Below are 12,678 nucleotides of genomic sequence, written 5' to 3'. Positions count from 1 at the left end.
GCGAGGTGAGCGCCTTACAGCAAATGTTTGGAGTCTGAGGTCCTTGAGATCAGGAACTGCCTTCCTTTTTGTTTGTACTTTTATTCCCATCATTTATCACCCTATGAGGAAGGTACTATTATTATCTCCATGTTTATAGTCAAGGAAACTGAGGTTTACAGAGAATTAAGAGACTTGCCCAAGTTCATACAGCGAGTAAGTACGTGAGTCCATATTTGAACTCAGGTCTTCCTGACTCCAGATCCAGCGTTCTCTTTACTGCACTATAGTTTTTTGTTGCCTTCAATAGAAATAGAGAAATGTGTTGTTGTTTTTAAAAGGTAGGTTTAAGGAGGAAAGATGGTGAATTCCATTCTAGACATGCTGAGTTTGAAATGTCTCTGGGACATCCAGTTTGAAATCTTTAATTGGCAACTGGTGAAGTGGGATTGAAGGTCAAGGGCTGAGGCTGAATATATAGATCTGGGAGTACAGATCATCATAGAGATGATCATTAAATACATGGAAATTGATCAAGTCTCCAAGATAGAGAATATAGAGAGAGAAGAGTAAGGGGGCTAGCACAGAATCTTGGGGAACAACCACAGTTGAGGGATGTGATCTGGATGATGAATTTTTAAAGAATATCGAAGTCCTCTAGTTTAAGGACAAGAATTGGGGAGGAGAGGAAGAGAGTGAGGAAGCTGCTGAATTACTTGAGACAACATGAATTACTTGAATGACATGGATTTGGATGTTGGAAGTAAAGGTGCTGGGCATGAGGGAGGCCAGCTTGGAGCATATTATTCCTAAAATCTAGGTGTGAGATGAGCAGAACTCAGCTAAGGAATTGGTAATGGAGAAGCGGAGACCAATACTACAGGTATTTTAAATGGAGAATAAGCAGGACTTAAGTTATCCTACATAGTAGATGAGGGAGAAAAATGAATCAAAGATACCTTCAAGGTTTTGAGCCTTGGAGATTTATGGAAAAAATCAAGGAAGCTTGGAGGAGAAAGGCTTATCTGAGGAGAAGGAATATATTTTATTTTGGACATCTTGAGTGTGCAGTGAAGGTATGACATTCATGTAGAAATGACCAATCAAGCTCTTGAGGATAAAGGGACTCAGAAGAGAGACCAGGGTTGGAGATATAATCTTGGAAACCATTCACACAGAAGTAATTCTTAAAACCACAAGAAGGATGTGTTCTCTGAGAAAGGGAATCCATCAGTCCAATCAACAAGCATTTATTAAGTGTCTACTGTATGTGGTTCACAAAGCTAGAAGCTAAATACTCCATTCTCTCAAGGACACCTTACATTCTGATGAAAACGTAAAAAGAGACTAGAGAAAGGAAAAGACTTGACCTTGAGAAATTCCAGTAGTTAAGGGGCCAGAGGAGGATAAACAGTGTCCTAGGAGCCAAGGAAGAAAGAAGAGAGGGTTTCAAGGAAGAAGCAGTGTCAGAGGCAAAAAGTCAATGGGCATGAGAATGGACGAAAGAACACAACTTGAAGGCACAGATTAGTGTTGAAAGAGCACATTTTGTTCAAGTGATAGGGAAAAAAGTCAGATCACAAGGGTTAAAGAGGAAGGAATTGTCTGCAGGATGTGTGGACAATTTCTCTGATGTTTACCAGCCATTGACTTGTATTTATTTATTTATTTTTGGTAAATCATGGGGACAGTATGATCTGAAGCATTTATTTTGGCTACCTTACATGACTTTTACCCTTTGCCAGTTTGCTCTTCTCATCACCTGAGGGACCAAACCCAGATGAACTCTAATAAGTATGCCTCTGTTTCCTAGGGAGTGGCTTCTCTTTAAACCCTCATTATTGGAGATTTTTATCCTGCTTCGGGGAAGGATTAGTAAGGACTCTTCAAGAAAACAGTTAAACCTGTCAGACTTGTTAGTTTCTAATTTTTGATCTGTAACCTGAAGCTTCTCAAACCTCTTTGTGATTTTATAACTTTACTTACTGCCCAGAAAACAGGAGACAGGAAAATTGTCCCTTTCACTTGGTTTGGGGGCTTCTGCTAGGTTTTAGGCATTAATAGTTTGAATCTCAATCTTAAAGGCACCAGCCAAAGAGTATGCAAGGATTTCAAAAACAATTGGGGGGATGGAGAGTGGTAGCAGTTGTAGAAAATGTTCCAATAAGCTTGTTCATTTTAGCTAGTTTAAAAAAAGACAAAAACTACGTATTTTATTGTTCCTTTTATCCAGAAAAATCTTTAATGACCCTTCCTATGACATTGTGCAGTATGTGAATGTGTGTGTGTGAGTGTGTGTGTATGTGTATGGTATAAATGTATGTATATGTGTGAAGGGGTGTGAGTATATGGGTAAGTGTGAGATGTGTACGTGTGGATAGATGTGTGTGTGTGTGTGTGTGCGTGCGTGTGCTTGAAAGCACAAAAATTTAGTGGACCTATTTCATTAGTGCTAGGATTCTGTTTTCCTTTACTGAGGCTTATTTTGGGCAAAGAGTAAAGCTCAAAGTTCTCAGGAATATTTTAGCTTTCCAACCTCCCATCCTCCACTCCTCCCCCTACTTTTTTTGGTTTTGTTTCTAAATGGCCTCTTTCAATTATATAGTACTTAAACCAAATAAACTGTCTACCCTGAAGTTTTGTCTTCCGCAATTTGAGAAGTTTGCATTTCTTACCTCACACCTCCTCATTTCATCACATTTTTGGTCCTTGTTTTTTGCCCAGTTCTTCTGGCCTCCCAAGCAGCATCAATGGACTCAGAAGGGGCCACCCACTCTTTGGAGAGAGATGGGTTCACCTGCGTGCTGAAGCACTGATGGAGATCAGCACCTGTGCCAAGATGCCATAGAAAAGATGCAATATTTGCTTTTCCTTTCTGCTTATGAGGAGCCAAAAACCCATGAGAAAGAATAGAAGGTTTAATGTTCTTCTAAAAACCAATTCAGGCAAAAGTGGTCATGCTTTCTGAAACCTGTCAAGTCACATTAAGTGGCAGAGGCACAAATTCTGAATGCCAGTTGCAATTACAAAACAGCATGCAATGGTTCCTGGGTACAGTATTCTCCTCTCCCTCAATCCCTTTATCCTCAAAGATAGAAGGGCACAAAATGTTTATCTCTCTTTGCCACCCAGTGGTCTAAGTGTTCAATAGCTCTGCTCTTCATACAAATGATGAAGGGCTATTTGTTCTTATTATCATTAATATGCTTATATTATATATTTTGAGAAGCAACTTGGCATAGGGGAGAATGGTGGACTGCCTTCGAGTTAGATTGACCTGGATTCTAGTCACACTTCTGACACATGTTGGCTCTGTGAGAGTAGGTGAGGCAAGCCACCAGACTTATCAGCACACCCAAGCAGTCTCAGAAGTGAGCTGCCCTGCTTTGTTGGTGAAGGGAGCTTCCACAGTGGGAGATCCTTACATGGAAGCTCTGTCTCTGATACATTCTGACTGAGTAACCATGGGCAGCAAGTGTCAGAGCAAGGGACTGGGAAAGTTTGCTTTCTTAACATTCCCTACACCAGTGAAAGCACAGGTCCAGACAATCTAATCTATCTCCATCTATCTATCCATCTATTTATTCCTCTGTTCATCTTTTTGTCTATCAATTTGTCTTTCCATTCATCCATCTGTCTGTCTATCTATTCATCTATGTCTATCTGTCTGTCTTTCTCTGTCCATTCATCTATCCATCTATCCGTCTCTCTTTCTCTCTCTCGCTGTCTCTCTCTCTCCCTCCCTCCCTCTCTCTCTCTGTCTCTCTCTCCCTCTCCCTCCCTCCCTCTCTCCTTCTCCCTCCCTCCCTCTCTCCCTCTCCCTCTTTCCTTCCTTCCCTCCCTCTCTCCCTCTCCCTCTTTCCTTCCCTCCCTCCCTCTCTCCCTCTCTCTCTCTTTCTCCATCTGTGTGTGATTCCATTGGGATAGAGACTTCTCAGTGAGGAACATTCCTCTACCAAAATGTGCTTTAGCTCCTCATAGGTCCACAGATTTGGAGCTGGAAGGGACCTCAGAGGTGACCAGATCTGCCCTTCTCATTTTACAGAGGAAAAGACTGAGTCTCACAGAGGCGCAGTGAGTTGCTCGGGGTCACATAGCCAGCACATCTGAGGCAGGGTTCAAACCCACATTTTCCTGACTCCAAGCCCAACATTTTATCCGTGATGCCAGACTTCTTGTCTGTAGATCTTCTCTCTGCCTAGAGGCCCAGCCATCCGTCTATACCTCTTTATGCCTATCTACATCCATCTACCTAGATATCTGTCTAGCTGTCTTTCTTTCCATAAAGGCAACATAGCAAAGTGTATATAGAGCTGCATCAGGAAGACCTGGATTCAAATTCTGCCTTTGCCACTAGCCCTGTTTCCCTCGCTGATGAAATCCCAGAACCTGAGCTTATGTGCATATCAATATAATAATGCTAATAGACTTTAGGCCCTCATGACCTCTCACTGACCACCTGACTGGTCTTCCAGCTTCATCTTTCCCCAGTCCAATCTATCCTCCACTCAGCTGCCATGGCACTTCTTTTAAAAGCACCTCCCTGCTCCCTGTTGCTTAGAGCATCACATGGAAACTCCTTTGTTTGGCATTTAGAGTCCTTTGCCCCCAAGCCTTTCCTCCCCTTCAGATCTCCCTATGCGGTGCTGCTCTCCACACATTCTGTGCTCCGGCCACAAGCCCACTTGTAGTGTCTACAACAGGATCCTTCTCTCATTTCTGGGTCTCTGCACTGTCTAGTCTCCAGTCCTGGAAGGCTCTGCCCCCTCACCTATGGTTCTTACTTTCCTTGGCTCCCACAAAGATACAGTTCAACAGGCATCATCGTCATTAACAGTTATACATAATGTATTGATGAAAAAAGCCAGCCTCAAAACCCAGCCAGGAAGACTTGGGTTCAGGTCCCACCTCTGAGATATACGGGCTGTGTGACCTTGGGCAAGTCACTTCACCACAGAGCTCTATGCAACTCTCTAAGACTATGCATATATACTATACAAATCTCTAAGACTGTACATATACTATATATCACCACAGTGCTGTACTCGTCTAAGACTATACATTACAGCTGACCTTCATTGGCAGACAGCTTCCTCATCCAGGAATTCCCTCTACCAGTGACGTACCTATATATGCATGTAAAACATACATATTTACATATATGTTATATGTGCTTATGTATAATAGAGGGACAGAAAATAATGAAATGTAGTGGAGGGAAGAGATGATATATACATATGCATATATAATGTATGTCTGTATACATGTGTATATTTATGTATATATAAATGTGTATATCCATATACACACATATATGTTCAGTCATTTTAGTCGTGTCTGACCCTTTGTGACCCCATTTGGGGTTTTCTTGGCAAAGATACTGGAGGGGTTCTCCACCCCTGGGTTGGATTCAGTCAAAGGGTCACACTTGAGGACTTAGAGGGCTACATGTGACCTCACGGCGACAGGTTCCCCACCCCTGGGTTGGCCGTTTCCTTCTCCTGTGGATTGAGAAAGTATCATGTCTGTGTACAATGTACACATGTCTGTACATACAGTATATGTTCACATGCTCCCTCCCTCTCCCCCACACTACTCTTAGAGATTCTCTTCTCTGCACTAGACTTTAAGAGCGTTCAGGGCAGGGACAGTGTGTTGTTTCCTTGTCGTCTCCCCAATCACTAGCAGCATGTGGGACACACACATAGTTGTTAAAATGAATCTGTTGAATTTGATACAAGGTGGGGGGGAACATTCATTGTGACCCAGCTGAGAAAAGGAAGGAGGTAGCCCAGCCCCTGGTTCCTTTGTAGGTTGGTCTTTATCATATCTTACAATAACAGGAAATTTCCTTCTTATCGGTCACCGTTAACTCCCCAATCTTATCCTGCAGTTCCTTTAAGAGCTAAGTAAACTGAGACCATCTGCCCTTCCTGAGATCAGCCAGTCTAGAAGAGGGCTCAGAGGGGGCACAAATGAATGGATTCTCTTGCAAGTAAATCATCTGAATGAATATTTCAGTTTAATGACAGACTGATGCAGCTGCATTAGAAGTGGGGGTGATGACTAGGAAATGCACCACCTAGTGACTTGTGAAAATCCAGTTTAGAAGGGCTCTCACGCCTGCTGGAGATATTTGATATACAAAAAATCCAGGTGGCTGCTCATTACTTTACAGGAAAAGAGACTCAGAGTGAATGGCCAAAAGCCATTTCTTAGGTTTCCATTTTGGACGAAAAGGCAAAGCAAAACCCCTCTCCAGAAACCCAAGCCCCAGTGCCTCCCCAACATACCAGCTGGGGGGAAACTTGTTGTTTGTTCTTTGTTCTCAAAGAGGACCATGACATCAGGAAAGTGATGTCTTGACTTGCAAGTGAATTGGATTTAAGTAAGGAAGGACCGTGCAAAGTCACCAGCCTCACTCATTTGAAATCAGTCTGGAAAGCAAGGCTGAAGTTAGCCAAATGCTAAGCAAAGGATTTGGTATTCTTCCCCAGGAGCAATAGGGAGCCATGGAAGTTTCCTTGGGAGAAGAGTAACAAGGTCAGATCTCATAGCTATGTGGAGGGTAAATTGGAGAGGGAGAGAGGCTGGCAGTTGGGAAGACCAATTAGGAGGCCAATTCCAGTATTTCCAATAGATGAGGTCTTGAATAAGTCAAGTCAATAAGCACTTATTAAGCCCCTACTGTATGGCAGACACTGTGTGAAATGCTGGAGATAAAAAGGAAAATAAAATAAAAACATGTACTCATGGTTCTCAAAGAGCTCACAGCCTAATGAGGGAGACAACATGCAAACAACTATGTGCAGCCAAGGTGGGGAGAGGGTGATTGGAAAAATCTGAGAGGAAGATACTAGCATTAATGGGGGATCAGGAAAGACTTGTCATAGACGATAGGTTTTTAGTTGAGATCTGAAGGAAGTTGGGAGGAAGGGAGAGGCAGACAGACAGACTGACACACACACACACACACACACACACACACACACACACACACACACACAAAGAGAGAGAGAGAAACAGCAAGAAAGCCACTGTCACTGGATCACAAAGTACATGGAGGGGAGGAAGGTATAAGAAGACTGAACAGGTAGGAAGGGTTCAGCTTATAAAGACTTTAAAAGCCAACAGAGGATAGAGAAGGGAATGGATGTAACAGATTTTGTGGGGGTAGAATTGAGCAGACTTGGGAACTGACTGGCTGTGGGGCAGAGGGAGAAGAGGATGGTCTATGTTCTGGACCAAAGCTGTCCAGGACCACATGCCCTCCCTCCCCACCACTTTCTGCTGTGCTCCAAACTGGGCTTAGACCTTGTTGTCCTTCCCTGGCCTGCTAATCCCATCATTTGCCATTTTGATGACTATCCTAGTGATTTCCCAATGTGGTCATGGGGGAAATCAGATTTAGCAAGACCTCTTAGTTTAATTTCACTACCTCTCTGCCAGTGCCAGATTGTTCCCTGAGATTATCCTCCAGAACAGTAAGTTCTAATTAGTTTTCCCATTGAAAGTACTTTTCCTTTATTTCCAGACATTCAGCATGACAGCCAAAGACAGCAGGCCAGTTTGTGAAACTCCCGGGCATTTGTGGGGCAAGGGTTAATTTATCTGATGAGAAGCTGGTTGATATCTGAGCTGATTAGCTTGCACACCATCCAATCAAATAAGATAAATAATGGCAGCTCATATTTACTCTGGGCTGCCAGGTTTGCAAAGGGACTCTTCAAGTCCTAATGCAAGGTACTACAAGTGTGATCATGCCCATTTTACAGATGGGAAAACCAAGGTTCAGAGAGAAAAAGTGGCTTGCCCCTATTACTGAGCTCCTAAGTGGATCAGAACCTAGACTTGAACCCAGGTGCACCAACTCCAAATTCAGGGGCTGAAAAACCTAAGATAAGTGAGGAAGTGGTAAGGGAGGAATCTCCTGATTCAAATGATTCCAACCTGGGATACTGAGAGAGCCATGGGTGTGATTGCTGGTCTGTCACCCTGATCACCTAGGAAGCAATTCGTCAGCCAACAAATATGTATTAAGCCCCAACTGTTTTCCAAGTACTTTGATAGGTGCTGAGATTTTAAGACAAAAGTGAAGCAGTCTGTGACCCTGTGGACCTTGTGATCTAGCCAGAGGAAGTAACATGGATGTAGAGGGCAGCCCCCCAAAATCTTTGTGCTCCACTAAAACTTTAAGTCCTGATTAGTACAAGTAGTGAATCCCATTAAGTGGTTGCATTATCCAGATTGGCACTACAGATTTCCATTGGGCTGGAACATGTAATTACAATCTCAGATAACACAAATTCAAATAATACAGCCACTTGCTCACAAGTACTAATGGGGACTTAACTGCATATACTAAGGAGGTACGAGATGATTTGGAGGGGGAACCTCCAAAGGATGGGGAGGGAATCAGGAAAGATCAGGGAGGCCTCATTTAACTGAACCTTGAAGGAAAGCAAGGATTCTCTGAGGTGGAGGCAAAAAAGGCATGGGGTACTGCTTGTGAAAAGTCAGAGACCAGAGATGGAGCACCATGGATGAGGAACAGTTAGAAGGCTGGTGTGAAAGGACCATATGGTGTGTGAATGGGAGAAATCTACAGTAAGGCTAGAAGGGTAGAATGGGGCCAGGCTAGAAAGAGCTTTAAATACCCAATGAAGAGTTTGTATTTGACCCTGGAGGTGACAGGGAGTCACTGGAGTTTACTGACTAGGAGAATGACATAGCTTTGTACTTTTGGAATAACAATTTGGCAGCTGACTGGAGGATGGACTGGAGTGGGGAGAGATTAGAATTAGGGAGGCTGACTAGTTTGTCATTGTTCAGTTGTTTTCATTCATGACAAACTCTTTGTGACTCCATTGGGGATTTTCTTGGCAAAGACACTGGAGTGGTTTGCCATTTCTTTCTCCAGTTCATTTTACAGATGAGGAAACTGAAGCAAACAAGATTAAGTGAATTGCCCAGGGTCACATAGCTAGGAAGTGTCTAAGGCTGGATTTGAACTCAGTTCTTTCTGAGTTCTCTATGCACTATGGCACCACTTAGCTTCTCTTATGAAGTAGTATTTATTCCAGTTCTCTGGGTGAGTGGTGGTGAGGACCTGGACATGGGTAATGGTTGTGTGAATGGAGAGAAGGAGACACACAGGAGAGACGTTGTGGAGACAGAAAGCAAAAGATTTCTCAATAAATTGACAAATAAATAACCTGTTAGTAAACAGATGAGAATTACATCAAGATTGCAATCCTGGGGTCTCGATGCCTGGTGGGACATCTTTTCTCACTGACTCCTTTGTCCTTATTTTCCATTCCAGGTAGCCAGGCATCTCCTATTCCTACCCACATTCTGAAGAGCTCACCCTCTGACCGGCAGCTTAACCAGCTAGCCAGGAAGCTGGGCCCCGAGTGGGAGCCCGTCGTGCTGTCCCTGGGTCTGTCCCAGAGGGACATCTACCGCTGCAAGGCCAATCACCCTTACAACGTGCAGTCACAGATCGTGGAGGCCTTTGTCCAGTGGAGGCAGAAGAACGGAAGCCAGGCGACCATCCAGAGCTTACAGAAGGGCCTGGTGGCTGTGGATGTAGACCCTTCTGTGCTTCAGCATATGTTAGAGTAAACCTCCTCTGTCGTCACCACGAATCCAATGTGTTGAGCCGTTAGACTTTTCTGCAAGGCAGGTGTCTTAAAATGTTTTCTTAATTATCTATAGATGAAATGGGATGAGGGTCTCAACTTCACAGCTTACTTTTAAGGCTGAACTTAGGGGATCATAGCTGTTTACTGAAATATTCATTTTTTTTAATTGCATGAGGCAACGATTGATTTTTGACTCATTGAGAAATCACTGGGTTGTTTTTTTTTAATGCCATATTCTTGCAACAAATATAGACGCTCTGTATTCCAGACATACTCTTTAAATTGGCTGGGAATGGAACCGTGATACTTTATAATTATAATATTATCATTAATAAGTGTTACTTTCATCAATAAAAAAATGACTTGCATAACAAGTCCTCCCCCAGAGGTCATTATTTATTTTTTTTCTCCTCCTTAGACTGACGAGGTTAAGTATGCAAAATTACCCTAGCTAACGAGGCCTCAAGAGAGATTGTGTGGTGTAGAGCATAAAACGATGGCCTTGGAGTCTGGAAGACCTGGGTTCAAGGCCTGCCATATACTGTCTGTGTGACCTTGGGAAGGTCACTAAAATCTATCAGTTCCTCCAGGGAATTCTGTAAGATTATAAATTGCAGAGGACGTACTGGTCTACATAGGTAGAAAGAGATCCTGCACTCAAGAAAATCGCAGATCCAGTCAAGTGGAGTAGATAGCAGTTATTCAATCAACAAACATTTATTAGATGCCTCCTATGTGCCAGCTAAACTGTGTGACCTTGGGCAGATCACCTTCCCTTTCTCACCCCAGTTTCTTCATCTGTAAAATGAATGGGTTGGACTTGTCAGGTCTAAGGTCCCTTCTAGCTTTACATCTATGATCCTATGAGATATCATACTTGGCACCAGAGATACAAAGGCAAAAATGGGACAGCCCAGGCCCTCAAGGAATTTACATCCTGGAGGGGTATGGGAGCAATAGGTAGAAGGTAAGTAAATACAAACAAGTATCACAGTGGATAGAGCCCTGGGTTTGAACTCTGGCACCTCCCAAGTTCAAATCCTGCCTCATATACTTCCTAGCTGAGTGACCCTGGGCAAGTCAGATGTTTCTGCCTGCCTCAGTTTCCTCATTTGTAAAAAAAATAGCATCTACTTCCCAGGGTTTCCATGAGGATTAAATGAGATAATATTTGTAAAGTGCTTTTCAGATCTCTATCAATGCTATTATAACTGTGACATTGGACCTGTTTTCTGACTGCAGAAGGAAGCCCAGGTGTGGTCTCTATATTAGATGTCGGAGAGTAGGGCTCTCTGCAAAGCCTGGGGTCCATGGTCAGGTTCTGGCATGCACTCATGCCACTGTACAAAGGTTACTCAATCAAGTGCCCTGCAGTTACTGGTGAGGAACAAAAGGACCATGGTCTGTTGTTAAAATGCTAAGCATTGAGGTTTTGCTTTGCACAGGTGTGGCCAACCCCCACCTTACATTTATTAAGTGTTCCTGTCTAGTGTTTGGCCCATTTGCAAAGCATCTTCCCATTTGTTAGTTCACTGGAAGCCTATGATGACCCAGTGGGGTAGGCAGAACAGGGATGGATGTCTCTGTCTCCATCTTACAGAAACTGAGGCTTAGATATAGTGACTTAACCAAGGTCACATGGCTAAGACTTGGCAGAGCTGGCCCTATACCCCAAGTCTTTGGGCTCCTAATCCAGTGTGGTTTCCTACCATCAATGCTTCTCTCATATACTAATCAAATTTTAAAAATAGTGTATGGTATGAGCAGTGACTTCAGTCATCTATTCCATTTATTAAAACCTACTTTATACCAGGCACTATGCTAGGCACCGGCAACACAAAGACCAAACCCGAAGAGTACTCGCCCTTGAGGAGCTCACGTTTAACTAATCTAAAGAAGGCTGCAATAGGAGGGACTATGTTTCAGCCTCATTTGTTGTTAGGTTTGAAAATGTGTCCTCATCAGGATTTGCTTGGGCCTGATCTCCTTGAGAGAGGAAGAGATAGAAGTTGCAGTAACAATTAGGTATCACATGTACCTTCCTGAAAATTGGGGACAATATCATTCCTGGCCCCAACAGCAATTGAAATCATCTGAGGAGATAAATGTTATTTCTCTGCCTTTCGATGGTAAACATCCTGAGGCCAGGGATGATCCTTTCTGCCTTCTCTGAAGGAAGATGGGCTGTAGTATGTGTGTGTGTGTGTGTGTGTGTGTGTGTGTGTGTGTGTGTGTTCAGAAGAGGCTAACTTCTAACGCTATTCTTCAGAAGGCTGAAAGGACACCATTTAATAAAAGGAAAACCAGATCTAGGGCCGTGGTGAGATTCCTTAATTAAAAAGGGATTGTTCACAATGACAGGTTCACTAGCTCACCTTCTTCTCAGTTCTCTCTTCTTTTCAGTTGTGTAGAGCTGGCCTCTAATCCAGGATGTGCCACAGCTCTCATTGGTATGGTTGTGTCCTCCTGTCATCTTGTCCTCCTTCTACTGAGTCTCAAATAAATTGTTCCCATTCACTCGAACCCTCTATTTTTGTTTCTTTGATGTTTATCCTCTCGGGTTTGGGGTGGAGCTTTGGCGGGTGGTCCTTTGTCTTCAGCTGCTCTATACTGTGCCTGTGTGTGATTGAAAATGGTAACAACAGCAGCTTACATTTTTATGGCAATTTAGAGTTTACAAAGTATTTTCCCGATGGGGTTGGAATAGTGTGGTGCAAGAGTGCTCAACTTTGAGTCTGGAGATCTGAGTTCAAAATCCATCTCTGTCACTTTCAATTAACCTTCCTGGGCCTCAGTTTCCTCATCTGTAACATGGACAGCTTGGACTGGATGAGCTCTGAGGCCCCCTGCCCCCCAGCTCTAGACCTTTGATCCTGTGATGCCCCTGAGTTAGGTAGTGTAAGTATTATTCCCACTTCACGGGTGAAGAAACTGAGGAACTGAGACATAAAGTAACCCATCATAGTTAGGAAGTATGGAAGCCAGGATTTCATCTGGATCTCTCCTAATTCCAGGTGCAGTGTTCCCTCTTTACTGTATTGTGTTACCTCTCCCA

At 43.4% G+C, this 12,678-nt stretch overlaps 1 protein-coding gene across 1 annotated transcript in view; it reads left to right on the top strand.

Annotated features, from left to right (window-relative positions):
- Positions 1-12,146, top strand: part of CRADD (CASP2 and RIPK1 domain containing adaptor with death domain) — a 222,099-nt gene extending 209,953 nt beyond the window's left edge. The window contains exon 3 of the mRNA XM_036762001.1: positions 9,302-12,146. Coding sequence (XP_036617896.1) covers positions 9,302-9,603 — 302 coding nt within the window. The 3' untranslated portion in view covers positions 9,604-12,146. The remainder of the gene's footprint in view (positions 1-9,301) is intronic.
- The last annotated feature ends 532 nt before the right edge of the window (positions 12,147-12,678 follow it).

This window comes from Trichosurus vulpecula, chromosome 5 (genome assembly GCF_011100635.1).
Source record: "Trichosurus vulpecula isolate mTriVul1 chromosome 5, mTriVul1.pri, whole genome shotgun sequence".
NCBI classification, from domain to species: domain Eukaryota; kingdom Metazoa; phylum Chordata; class Mammalia; order Diprotodontia; family Phalangeridae; genus Trichosurus; species Trichosurus vulpecula.
Note: the sequence above shows the minus strand (reverse complement) of the source record. Positions and strands in the feature narration are given on the sequence as shown.